This window comes from Salmo trutta, chromosome 17 (genome assembly GCF_901001165.1).
Source record: "Salmo trutta chromosome 17, fSalTru1.1, whole genome shotgun sequence".
NCBI classification, from domain to species: Eukaryota; Metazoa; Chordata; class Actinopteri; order Salmoniformes; family Salmonidae; genus Salmo; species Salmo trutta.
The window spans coordinates 6,971,154-6,985,840 of NC_042973.1; the positions used below are offsets into that span (position 1 = coordinate 6,971,154).

General features: G+C 42.3%; 1 protein-coding gene across 1 annotated transcript in view; it reads left to right on the plus strand.

Moving 5' to 3' along the window:
• nmur1a (neuromedin U receptor 1a) overlaps positions 1 to 11,174 on the plus strand; it is a 34,326-nt gene extending 23,152 nt beyond the window's left edge. Inside the window, exon 3 of the mRNA XM_029695474.1 lies at positions 10,078 to 11,174. Coding sequence (XP_029551334.1) covers positions 10,078 to 10,439 — 362 coding nt within the window. The 3' untranslated portion in view covers positions 10,440 to 11,174. The remainder of the gene's footprint in view (positions 1 to 10,077) is intronic.
• The last annotated feature ends 3,513 nt before the right edge of the window (positions 11,175 to 14,687 follow it).

Consider the following 14,687-nt stretch of genomic DNA (forward strand, 5'->3'; position numbering starts at 1 on the left):
GGACATCCTGACGGGCCGCCCCCAGGTGGTGAGGGTAGGTAGCAACACATCTGCCACGCTGATCCTCAACACTGGAGCCCTTCAGGAGTGCGTGCTCAGTCCCCTCCTGTACTCCCTGTTCACCCACGACTGCATGGCCAGGCATGACTCCAACACCATCATTACGTTTGCAGATGACACAACAGTGGTAGGCCTGATCACCGACAACGACGAGACAGCCTATAGGGAGGAGGTCAGAGACCTGGCTGGGTGGTGACAGAATAACAACCTATCCCTCAACGTAACCAAGACAAAGGAGATGATTGTGGACTACAGGAAAAGGAGGACCGTGCACGCCCCCATTCTCATCGACGGGGCTGTAGTGGAGCAGGTTGAGAGCTTCAAGTTCCTTGGTGTCCACATCACCAACAAACTAGAATGGTCCAAACCCACCAAGACAGTCGTGAAGAGGGCACAACAAAGCCTATTCCCCCTCAGGAAACTAAAAAGATTTTGCATGGGTCCTCAGATCCTCAAAAGGTTCTACAGCTGCAACATCGAGAGCATCCTGACTGGTTGCTTCACTGCCTGGTACGGCAATTGCTCGGCCTCCGAATGCAAGGCACTACAGAGGGTAGTGCGTACGGCTCAGTACATCACTGGGGCTAAGCTACCTGCCATCCAGGACCTCTACACCAGGCGGTCTCAGAGGAAGGCCCTAAAAGTTGTCAAAGACCCTAGCCACCCCAGTCATAGACTGTTCTCTCTACTACTGCATGGCAAGCAGTACCGGAGTGCCAAGTCTAGGACAAAAATGCTTCTCAACAGTTTTTACCCCCAAGCCATAAGGCTCTTGAACAGGTAATCAAATGGCTAATTGCATTGTGTGCCCCCCCAACCTCTCTTTTACGCTACTGCTACTCTCTGTTTATCATATATGCATAGTCACTTTAACTATACATTCATGTGCATACTACCTCAATTGGCCCGACCAACTAGTGCCTGTATATAGCCTCGCTACTGTATATAGCCTCGCTACTGTTATTTTTCACTGTATTTTTTACAGTTGTTTTTATTTATTTACTTACCTATTGTTCACCTAATACCTTTTTTGCACTGTTGGTTAGAGCCTGTAAGTAAGCATTTCACTGTAAGGTCTGTTGTATTCGGCGCACGTGACAAATAAACTTTGATTTGATTTGATTTGGATGAATGACCACAACCAACAACGAGCCAACAACGAGCCAGGTCTAATGCCAACAACGAGCCAGGTCTAATGACCTAACATCAGTGCCCGACCTCACTAATGCTCTTGTGGCTAAATGGAAGCAAGTCCCCGCAGCAATGCTCCAACATCTAGTTGAAAGCCTTCCCAGAAGAGTGGAGTCTGTTATAGCATTAAAAATGGGGGACCAATTCCAGGATTTTGGAATGGGATGTTCGACGAGCAGGAGTCCACATACTTTTGGTAATTTGGTGTGTACATATACTGTATATATATTACTTTGCCTTGTGCTTCTCCGAGTATGCGCATCGTATAGCCTAGGTCTATAGCCTATAGTATAGTCTACGGATCATTTGATTGAGACCACAAAAGGCGCACTTGATGCCCCCCCCCCCCCCCCCAGCAGAGAATCAAGGATGAGTGACAGCGTCGGGCACACATCGAGATATAATCAGCAACTAATTCCCAAAAAATGAGCAATATGACATCTAATCGATTATAAATTACATGACACTCCCCTGGACTAAATACATAAACACTAAACCCTCCCCTGGACATAATAAATAAATACTAAACCCTCCCCTGGACTAAATAAATAAATACTAAACCCTCCCCTGGACTAAATACATAAATACTAAACCCTCCCCTGGACTAAATAAATAAATACTAAACCCTCCCCTGGACTAAATAAATAAATACTAAACCCTCCCCTGGACTAAATAAATAAATACTAAACCCTCCCCTGGACTTAATAAATAAATAAATACTAAACCCTCCCCTGGACATAATAAATAAATACTAAACCCTCCCCTGGACTAAATACATAAATACTAAACCCTCCCCTGGACTAAATAAATAAATACTAAACCCTCCCCTGGACTAAATAAATAAATACTAAACCCTCCCCTGGACTAAATACATAAACACTAAACCCTCCCCTGGACTAAATAAATAAATACTAAACCCTCCCCTGGACTAAATAAATAAATACTAAACCCTACCCAGGACTAAATAAATAAATACTAAACCCTCCCCTGGACATAATAAATAAATACTAAACCCTCCCCTGGACTAAATAAATAAATACTAAACCCTCCCCTGGACTAAATAAATAAATACTAAACCCTCCCCTGGACTAAATAAATAAATACTAAACCCTCCCCTGGACTAAATAAATAAATACTAAACCCTCCCCTGGACTAAATAAATAAATACTAAACCCTCCCCTGGACTAAATAAATAAATACTAAACCCTCCCCTGGACTAAATAAATAAATACTAAACCCTCCGCTGGACGATAGCATCATTTTCAACTTATGTTTTAGGAATATAAATGGAACTTCCAATATTAAATTCCAAATAGTATTCTACTTATTTAGGTAAAAACTGCTGAATGAGTCCAAAAAGGTGGTGTTATAGATTGATTTTAATGATCTACCTGAAATCCTGAAAACGGGGTTGACTTGGGCACATATATTTAGCGATAATAAACAAAAAAACATTTATCATCTGCTTTAACAATACAGTGACTCAAAAACAATATACAAACTGCTACACTTTAGCTAGCTAGCTAGCGAGTCAGCTGACAGGAAAAATGTGGCTCACAGTACTTCCATAGCTAGCGCAAAAATAAGTGCAAAAAATGTTGCACCATGACAGAAATTTGAAAAAAACATTGACAACTTCATTAGGAAACAAATATTGTATTAAAGTTCTAGCATTCACACACAGTGAAGGATAAAATAGTGATAATAATAATTCTAGAAAACCGTAGATTATCTGCACAGCCACAGGTGGCGAGCTGAACTTGGGAGTTAAGCTAATTAACACTGGAGCTGGTGCTAGCTGTGGCGTACTTCATTAGTCACATTAGTCATACTGAGACGTACTTCATTAGTCACATTAGTCATGCTGAGACGTACTTCATTAGTCACATTAGTCATACTGAGACGTACTTCATTAGTCACATTAGTCATACTGTGGCGTACTTCATTAGTCACATTAGTCATACTGTGACGTACTTCATTAGTCACATTAGTCATACTGAGACGTACTTCATTAGTCACATTAGTCATACTGAGACGTACTTCATTAGTCACATTAGTCATACTGAGACGTACTTCATTAGTCACATTAGTCATACTGTGGCGTACTTCATTAGTCACATTAGTCATACTGAGACGTACTTCATTAGTCACATTAGTCATACTGAGACGTACTTCATTAGTCACATTAGTCATACTGAGACGTACTTCATTAGTCACATTAGTCATACTGAGACGTACTTCATTAGTCACATTAGTCATACTGAGACGTACTTCATTAGTCACATTAGTCATACTGAGACGTACTTCATTAGTCACATTAGTCATACTGAGACGTACTTCATTAGTCACATTAGTCATACTGAGACGTACTTCATTAGTCACATTAGTCATACTGAGACGTACTTCATTAGTCAAAGGACAGACTTCTTTCAGGTAAATAAAACAGATAAAAAAAACTGTTGTTTCTGTTCAATGAAAATGTTTCATGTTTTTATGTCACAGTGAAATGCCTTTCTTGCAAACTCAAAACCCAACAATGCAATAATCAATAACAATGTATTACTAGAAAAAAATATATAAAAATATGAAATACACAATAAAATAAGTAAGTTAGCAAGCACACTCTTTACAGGAAATATTTAAAAAGTCAGCTCCAATACCATATTTACATGTGCAGAGATACTGGAGTGATGGAGGTAGATATGTACAGGGTGTGTAGAGTCAGTATACATGTATGTGATTGGGTGTGTGGCTGTGTAGAGTCAGTATACATGTATGTGATTGGGTGTGTGGCTGTGTAGAGTCAGTATAAATGTATGTGATTGGGTGTGTGGCTGTGTAGAGTCAGTATACATGTATGTGATTGGGTGTGTGGCTGTGTAGAGTCAGTATACATGTATGTGATTGGGTGTGTGGCTGTGTAGAGTCAGTATACATGTATGTGATTGGGTGTGTGGCTGTGTAGAGTCAGTATAAATGTATGTGATTGGGTGTGTGGCTGTGTAGAGTCAGTATACATGTATGTGATTGGGTGTGTGGCTGTGTAGAGTCAGTATACATGTATGTGATTGGGTGTGTGGCTGTGTAGAGTCAGTATACATGTATGTGATTGGGTGTGTGGCTGTGTAGAGTCAGTATAAATGTATGTGATTGGGTGTGTGGCTGTGTAGAGTCAGTATACATGTATGTGATTGGGTGTGTGGCTGTGTAGAGTCAGTATACATGTATGTGATTGGGTGTGTGGCTGTGTAGAGTCAGTATAAATGTATGTGATTGGGTGTGGCTGTGTAGAGTCAGCATAAATGTATGTGATTGGGTGTGTGGCTGTGTAGAGTCAGTATAAATGTATGTGATTGGGTGTGTGGCTGTGTAGAGTCAGCATAAATGTATGTGATTGGGTGTGTGGCTGTGTAGAGTCAGCATAAATGTATGTGATTGGGTGTGTGGCTGTGTAGAGTCAGCATAAATGTATGTGTATATTATGTATAAGTGAGCAGATTATGCAGTGAGTGTTTGTGTGTGTGTGTGTGTGTGTGTTGGAGTGACAGTGTGTGTGAGTGTGTAGGGCCCTGTGAGTGTGCAAATACGGAAATAAAAGCTAAATAAAGATACAAGGTAAGCTCGGTCTGTGTAGCTATTTTGTTAATTATTTATCAGTCGTATTACTAGGGGATAGAAGCTGTTCAAGAGCCTGTTGGTGTCAGACGTGATACACCGGTACCTCTTGCCGTGCAGCAGCAGAGCAAATAGTCTATGGTTTGGGTGGTTGGGGTCTTTGACGATTTTCTGGGCCTTCTATTCACATCGCCTAATATAGAGGTCCTGGATGGTAGGGATCTTGGCCGCAATAATGTACTGGGCCGTACGCATTGCCCTCTGTAGTGCCTTGCGGTCGGAGGCTGAGCAGTTGCCTACCAGGCAGTGATGCAAACAGTCAGGATGCTCTCGATGGTGCAGGTGTTTAACTTTTTGAGGATCTGAGGACCCATGCAAAATCTTTTTAGTTTCCTGAGGGGGAATAGGCTATGTCGTTCCCTCTTCACGACTGTCTTGGTGTGTTTGGACCATTCTAGTTTGTTGGTGATGTGGACACCAAGGAACTTGAAGCTCTCAACCTGCTCCACTACAGCCCCGTCGATGAGAATGGGGGCGTGCTCGGTCATCCTTTTCCTGTAGTCCACAATCATCTCCTTTGTCTTGATTACGTTGAGGAATAGGTTCTTATTCTGGTACCACCCGGCCAGGTCTCTGACCTCCTCCCTATAGGCTGTCTCGTCGTTGTCAGTGATCAGGCCTACCACTGTTGTGTCATCTGCAAACTTAATGATGGTGTTGGAGTCGTGCCTGAGCATGCAGTCGTGGGTGAATAGGGAGTACAGGATGGGACTGAGCACGCACCCCTGAGGGGCTCCAGTATTGAGGGTCAGTGTGGCAGATGTCCGGGAACAGCTGATGCTCTCATGCATGCCCCAGTGTTGCTTGCCTCGAAGCGAGCATAGAAGTTATTTAGCTCTTCTGGTAGGCTCGTGTCACTGGGCAGCTCGCGGCTGTGCTTCCCTTTTGTAGTCTGTAATAGTTTGCAGGCCCTGCCACATCCGGTGAGTGTCGAAGCCGGTATAGTACGATTCAATCTTAGCCCTGTATTGGCGCTTTGCCTGTTTGATGGTTCGTCTGAGGGCGTAGCGGGATTTCTTATAAGCGCCCGGGTTAGTGTCCCGCTCCTTGAAGGCGGCAGCTCTCCCCTTTAGCTCAGTGCGAATGTTGCCTGTAATCCATGGTTTCTGGTTGGGGTCTGTACGTACAGTCACTGTGGGGACGACGTCATCGATGCACTTATTTATGAAGCCAGTGACTGATGTGGTGTACTCCTCAATGCCATCGGAGGAATCCCGGAACATATTCTGTGCTAGCAAGTCCTTTCGGTTACTGGCCCAACGCTTTAACCACTAGGCTACCTGCTGACTCTTTTCCTCTCATGTATGCTAAGTCATCTTGGAAAACAAATCAGTCAGTATCTAACTATTTCTATTATACATTGTTTCTATATCTATTTTGAAGCAGCCCTTCTGCATACCTCAGCGACCTTTGTATGACCTTGTGATCAAATAGAATTTATTTAAAAATATATAAAAAATAAAAAGACCTAGAAGACAGAGACTAAATTAAACAATTTTGATCAAAACTCTTTGGATAGTGTCGATTGATCTCAAAACGTATTTGTATAGTTAGACAACCATATTATATTTCAAAATATGAAATGATAACTCTTCTATCAGAAACCTGAAGCTATCAGGTGAATTTACACTACGCTTTCAAATCACTTGTTTTAGGCCAACAGTGTCGTAATGGTGCCTGCGGTTAGACACAGCTGTATATATGACAGTTCCTAACTAATCAATTACCTTAATTGACCAATCAATCACAAGGGAGGAGTAAAAACCCAGCAGACACTTGGTCCTACAGGAATTTAGTTTTACACCCCTGCCTTACACATACAATACTACAGCCACATAGAGAGTACAGGAATAGTATCTCGTCGATGAATGGGCATTATTTGGCGGCAGGTAGCCAAGAGCATTGGGCAAGTAACCAAAATGTTGCTGGTTCAAATCCCTGAGCTGTTCTACCGTTGAGCAGTTAACCCCCAACAACAATTGCCACCTTCACCTTATTCATAGGGGTTGAGTTAAATGTGGAAGACACATTTCGGTTGAATGCATTCAGTTGTGCAACTGACTAGGTATCCCCTTTCCCCAGTTCGAATCCCGGGTCTGACGGGAAAAATCTGGCACGAAGTCAACATGCAAACCGAAGAGTTGCTGTTAACAAATCCTAGATGCCATTGCCTGCTGTTGTGCCTTTGAGCAAGTCACTTAACCCCCCACAACAGATATACTGAAACACTGGAACCGTCGCGCAATGATCATACCATGCTCAAAGTTGCTTAGTGTCACTCATTCTAACATTCAATCAAACAGTAACTGAATGCATCAATGCCTGTCTGCCTGCTTTATATAGCAAGCTACAGTCACGTGACTCACTGTCTGTAGGAGTGAACCCTTTTCGTGAACAGGGTGGTGTACCTAATAAACTAGCCACTGAGTGCATATAGTATGTAAGAAGGAACTGGGGTACAATGACCTTACAGCCCAGAGACAAGCGGTTATACCCCTTTAAGAACACTAAACCTTTATTTCTAAGAGTGTTTGTTATTATCTCACTCTATCACTCGTGATATAGCCTATCCCTCTTATTTAGCTCGGAGGTCTTTGGGTGTAAGTCTGCCTCGGATAGATAGTTATAATTTAGCGGTGTACTTCAAGACTTCACCCAGACTCCCAACTTGGTATTTAATGCATAAATTCATTAAGAGTGGATCTTCTCACAAATAATCCCCGAGACACTCTGTTTTTACCAAGACCATAAATTACACTGAGGTACAGTCCAATAATAGAATAACCTGAGTTTAAAAAATACTTCTCTGTTCACATACAATACCAGTCAAAAGTTTGGACACACCTACTCCTTCAAGGGTTTTATTTCTACATTGTAGAATAATAGTGAAGACATCAAAACTATGAAATAACACATATGGAATCATGTAGTAACCAAATAAGTGTTAAACAAATCAAAATATATTTGAGATTTGAGATTCTTCAAAGTAGCCACACTTTGCCCTGTCCGGGGGTATCATCGGATGGGGCCACAGTGTCTTCTGATCCCTCCTGTCTCAGCCTCCAGTATTTATGCTGCAGTAGTTTATGTGTCGGGGGGCTAGGGTCAGTCTGTTACATCTGGAGTATTTCTCTTGTCTTATCCGGTGTCCTGTGTGAATTTAAATATGCTCTCTCTAATTCTCTCTTTCTCTCTTTCTTTCTTTCTCTCGGAGGACCTGAGCCCTAGGACCATGCCTCAGGACTACCTGGCATGATGACTCCTTGCTGTCCCCAGTCCACCTGGCCGTGCTGCTGCTCCAGTTTCAACTGTTCTGCCTGCGGCTATGGAACCCTGACCTGTTCACCGGACGTGCTACCTGTCCCCGACCTGCTGTTCTCAACTCTCTAGAGACAGCAGGAGCGGTAGAGATACTCTCAAAGATCGGCTATGAAAAAGCCAACTGACACTTACTCTTGAGTTGCTGACTTGTTGCACCCTCGACAACTACTATGATTATTATTATTTGACCATGCTGGTCATTTATGAACATTTTAATATCTTGACCATGTTCTGTTATAATATCCACCCGGCACAGCCAGAAGAGGACTGGCCACCCCTCATAGCCTGGTTCCTCTCTAGGTTTCTTCCTAGGTTTTGGCCTTTCTAGGGAGTTTTTCCAAGGGAGTTTTTCCTAGCCACCGTGCTTCTTTCACATGCATTGCTTGCTGTTTGGGGTTTTAGGCTGGGTTTCTGTACAGCACTTTGAGATATCAGCTGATGTACGAAGGGCTATATAAATAAATTTGATTTGATTTGATGACAGCTTTGCACACTCTTGGCATTCTCTCAACCAGGATCATGAGGAATGCTTTTCCAGCAGCATTGAAGGAGTTCCCACATATGCTGAGCACTTGTTGGCTGCTTTTCCTTCACTTTGCGATCCAACTCATCCCAAACCATCTCAATTGGGTTGAGGTCGGGTGATTGTGGAGGCCAGGTCATCTGATGCAGCACTCCATCACTCTCCATCCTGGTTAAATAGCCCTTACACAGCCTGGAGGTGTGTTTTGGGTCATTGTTCTGTTGAAAAACAAATGACAGTCCCGCTAAGCGCAAACCTGATGGGATGGAGTATCGCTGCAGAATGCTGAGGTAGCCATGCTGGTTAAGTATGCCTTGAATTCTAAATAAATCACTGACAGTGTCACCATCAAAGTACCCCCCACACCATCACACTACCTCCATGTTCCACGGTGGGAACAACACATGCAGAGATCATCCGTTCACCTACTCTGCGTCTCACAAAGACACGGGGGTTGGAACCAAAAATCTCAAATTTGGACTCATCAGACCAAAGGACAGATTTCCACCGGTCTAATGTCCATTGCTCGTGTTTCTTGGCCCAAGCAAGTCTCTTCTTATTGGTGTCCTTTAGTAGTGGTTTCTCTGCAGCAATTCGACCATGAAGGCCTGATTCACTCAGTCTCCTCTGAACAGTTGATGTTGATATGTATCTGTTACTTGAACTCTGTGAAGCATTTATTTGGGCTGCAATTTCTGAGGCTGGTAACTCTAATGAACTTATCCTCTGCAGCAGAAGTAACTCTGGGTCTTCCTTTCCTGTGGCGGTCCTCATGAGAGCCAGTTTCATCATAGCACTTGATAGTTTTTGCGACTGCACTTGAAGAAACTTTCAAAGTTCTTAACTTTTTCCAGATTAGCTGACCTTCATGTCTTGAAGTAATGATTGACTGTCATTTTTCTTTGCTTCTTTGAGCTGTTCTTGCCATAATATGGACTTGGTCTTTTACCAAATAGAGCTATCTTCTGTAAACCACCCCTACCTTGTCACAACACAACTGATTGGCTGAAACGCATTAAGAAGGAATGAAATTCCACAAATTAACTTTTAACAAGGCACACCTGCTAATTGAAATGCATTCCAGGTGATTACCTCATGAAGTTGGTTTAGATAATGGCAAGAGTGTGCAAAGCTGTCATGTAGACAAAGGGTGGCTACTTTGAAGAATCTAAAATCTAAAATGTATTTTGATTTGTTTAACACTTGTTTGGTTACTACATGATTCCATATGTGTTATTTCATAGTTTTGATGTCAATACAATATGAAAATAATAAGACTCTCTCTCTCCCTCCCTCCCTCCCTCCAGTTGTTCTGGTGGTGGTTTTTGGAATCTGTTGGGCTCCATTCCACACCGACAGACTCATGTGGAGCTTCATCGACGAGTGGACCAGCATCCAGCTGGAGGTGTACAAGTACGTCCACATCGTCTCTGGCGTCTTCTTCTACCTCAGCTCGGCCGTCAACCCGATCCTCTACAACCTCATGTCCACCCGCTTCCGAGAGATGTTCAAGGAAGTGATGTGTCATCGGCCACGGCACCCCGTGCCCAGGAAGCAGTCACTCAGTGTTACCCGGGTAACACTCCGCAGCATTCTCAGTGAGGCCACGCCCATTAATGGCATTGCTGGCCTACACGAAGAAAAGGAGCATGAGACCACCTTTCCTTGAAAGGACTTCCTAGGAGAGGAGGGAGCTTAATACATTAATCTGATCAGAGGATGATGGTTCTGGGATGATTGAGATGTTATAAGGGATTTTAAGGATCTAAGGATGTGCTTATCCAATCTAAGTTATTGCTTTGGTCACCAAACCAGAGTAGAATTCTCCTGTCACTAAACTCCCTAAACAAAAGAAAACAAAACAAATTAAAACCTGATGCTTTGACGTATTATTTGAGCAATTCTATGTATAAAAAAAAAATAGAAACATATCTCAGGAGGTACAGACAAATCGATAATTCTCATCTAGAAGACCTGGCAGATTCTGCATCACTGCTTTTGCACTCCTGTTTAGCAGTTCATGTTCAACAGCACAAACTTTTGAACATCCAGTCTCAAGAGATGGCTAAAAGCTGATTTTCCTTACAGCTCAGATTGAAAACAGGCAGAGGTGCCCTGTCAAAGCTCCTTCAAAGATGCTGTCCAACGTGTGTCTATAGTTCTCAAATCACTGAGTGGTTTAACAATGGTGCAAAGGATTTGCAGTACGTACTAAATAGAACTTGAGATGAGCAGCTTCAAATCAAATTTCATTTGTCGCATGCGTCTAATACAACAGGTGTAGACCTTAAAGTGAAATGTAACATCTACACCTGCTTTCTGAGCATAATAATACTTATCTGGGTATTAAAAAAGTTAACCTGTACTGAAGTACAGTAAAAAAAAAATTATAGATGTAGTTGCACCATCAACTGCATATTTTCAGAAATGTATGTCAATGCATGGGTTGGATATTGCTAATGAACTTGGCGCCTCCCTTCAAGAGAGTTTGTCACATTATTAACAGAGGAATCCTGCTGCAGATTGGCATTTTGAAAAAGTAGCTTTTAAATTCCCAGAAACATTGTGTGTCTCCATCAACAATCTGGTGAATGATCTCTGATGATCTGTTTCACTAATGTAAAACGTACAATCATGTGCGTCACAATGTACAAAAACAATGTATAGATTCACAGTTTGTAAACACATATTTAACAAGTCGATGTATTCATAAAAAATGTAAAAACACCAGGAACATTTTAATCTGAATCTCTAATCAAGGACTGATTTAGACCTGGGACACCAGGTGGGTGCAATTAATTATTAGTAAGTAAGAGTATATACAGAGGGAAAAAAGTTTTTGATCCCCTGCTGATTTTGTACGTTTGCCCACTGACAAAGAAATGATCAGTCTATAATTTTAATGGTAGGTTTATTTGAACAGTGAGAGACAGAATAACAACAAAAAATCCAGAAAAACGCATGTCAAAAATGTTATAAAGTGATTTGCATTTTAATGAGGGAAATAAGTATTTGACCCCTCTGCAAAACATGACTTAGTACTTGGTGGCAAAACCCTTGTTAGCAATCACAGAGGTCAGATGTTTCTTGTAGTTGGCCACCAGGTTTGCACACATCTCAGGAGGGATTTTGTCCCACTCCTCTTTGCAGATCTTCTCCAAGTCATTAAGGTTTTGAGGCTGATGTTTGGCAACTCGAACCTTCAGCTCCCTCCACAGATTTTCTATGGGATTAAGGTCTGGAGACTGGCTAGGCCACTCCAGGACCTTAATATGCTTCTTCTTGAGCCACTCCTTTGTTGCCTTGGCCGTGTGTTTTGGGTCTGTGTCATGCTGGAATACCCATCCACGACCCATTTTCAATGCCCTGGCTGAGGGAAGGAGGTTCTCACCCAAGATTTGACGGTACATGGCCCCGTCCATCGTCCCTTTGATGCGGTGAAGTTGTCCTGTCCCCTTAGCAAAAAAACACCACCAAAGCATAATGTTTCCACCTCCATGTTTGTCGGTGGGGATGGTGTTCTTGGGGTCATAGGCAGCATTCCTCCTCCTCCAAATACGGCGAGTTGAGTAGATGCCAAAGATCTCCATTTTGGTCTCATCTGACCACAACACTTTCACCCAGTTGTCCTCTGAATCATTCAGATGTTCATTGGCAAACTTCAGACGGGCATGTATATGTGCTTTCTTGAACAGGGGGACCTTGCGGGCGCTGCAGGATTTCAGTCCTTCACGGCGTAGTGTGTTACCAATTGTTTTCTTGGTGACTATGGTCCCAGCTGCATTGAGATCATTGACAAGATCCTCCCGTGTAGTTCTGGGCTGATTCCTCACCGTTCTCATGATCATTGCAACTCTACAAGGTGAGATCTTGCATGGAGCCCCAGGTCGAGGGAGATTGACAGTTCTTTTGTGTTTCTTCCATTTGCGAATAATCGCACCAACTGTTGGCACCTTCTCACTAAGCTGCTTGGCGATGGTCTTGTAGCCCATTCCAGCCTTGTGTAGATCTACAATCTTGTCCCTGACATCCTTGGAGAGCTTTTTGGTCTTGGCCATGGTGGAGAGTTTGGAATCTGATTGATTGCTTCTGTGGACAGGTGTCACGTTCTGACCCTGGTATGAGGTCATTTTTCCCTAGTAGATTGGTCAGGGCGTGACAGGGGGGTGTTTTGTCTGTGTTTTGGGTTTTCTGTTTTCTATGTGGATTGTCTAGAGTTTCATTCTATGTTGTCATTTTCTATGTTGTGGCCAGGTATGGTTTCCAATCAGAGGCAGCTGTCTATCGTTGTCTCTGATTGGAAGCCATACTTTGGCAGCCTGTTTTTCATGGGGGTTTGTGGGTGGTTGTTTCCGTTTAGTCTTGTGTACCTGACGGGACTGTTCTCGGTCGTTTGTTGTTTTGTTGTTGAAAGTGTATTCATTAAAGTAAAAGTATGAGCACTATACACGCTGCGCCTTGGTCTCCATTCAACGACCCCTATGACAACAGGTGTCTTTTATACAGGTAACAAGCTGAGATTAGGAGCACTCCCTTTAAGAGTGTGCTCCTAATAAAACACACCTGTATAAAACACACCTGGGAGCCAGAAATCTTTCTGATTGAGAGGGGTCAAATACTTATTTCCCTCATTAAAATGCAAATTTTTTACATGCGTTTTTCCGGATTTTTTTGTTGTTATTCTGTCTCTCACTGTTCAAATAAACCTACCGTTAAAATTATAGCCTGATAATTTCTTTGTCAGTGGGCAAACGTACAAAATCAGCAGGGGATCAAATACTTTTTTCCCTCACTGTAGCCTTGCACGAGCCTTGGCTTGTGAGAGCCGGAACTGTTCATAATTATCAGGTAGAACAGAAAACCAGCAGTGCTCCACATGCTCGGATCTAAATACCACTGCGCTAGACAGATGAAAAAGAGACACTGTCTGGAACCACCAAAATGATGGAGAATCATTAGGAAGTAAGAGCAGTGACATAATGTGAATGGGGAAAGTTAATCTTTACAGCCGAGGATATTTGGCTTCATGAAATAAAGGACCTCGTGCTAATTCCAAAATCAAACTTAATTGTTTTAACTTTTTGTACCATCATTTAATTTAATTATTTGGGCCTTTACATTTTGGACATTAAAGCAGACACTCTTATCCAGAGTGACTTAGTCTTATGACTTTGTTTTGCCTTTATCTGAAACTATTAATTCCAAGTCATAACTCTTAAAGGTATTTTGTTAAGGAAGTCCTTTATCTACTTCCCAGAGTCAGACGAACTCATAGATACATTTTTTTATGTCTCTGCATCCAGTTTGAAGGAAGTTAGAGGCAGCTTTGCGAGCCAATGATAACTAGCGTTAGCACAATGACAGGAAGTCTATGGTACAGCAAGCTAGCAGTTACCATAGACTTCCAGTCATTGCTCCAACGCAAGTTAGCAGTTGCGCTAATGCTAGTTAGCAATTTCTTTCAAACTGCACGCAGAGATATATAAAAAAAGAGGTATCTACGAGTTCATGACTCTGGGGAAATAGATCAAGGGCTTCATTGCCAAAATCCTGAAGTATCCCTTTAAGAGTTTCAAGCTTCAGATGAATAATAAGCTTCTTTCCAGTCAAGTCAGTGTGTTGTTGTGATTCTGGACGACCAGATGACAAGAAAGTGGGGACTCGTAGGTAGCTCGTTTCAGCTAGTTTTATCTTGTTCTTGATATCATGTCTTGTTTTGAGTTGTTTTGCACTGTCACTTCTATGCTAACGTTGCAAAAATTTGCTAGCTAGCTTACCAACAACTGTAACAGTGTATTTCAGAGACAACAAGTGCTCATTGTGCAACTTAAATATTGGAGACTAAATATAGTTTACAAGTTGTCAACAATCTAAGCCAACGCTGTCTGTTTTGCACCATAGTTGCACACGTGTTGTT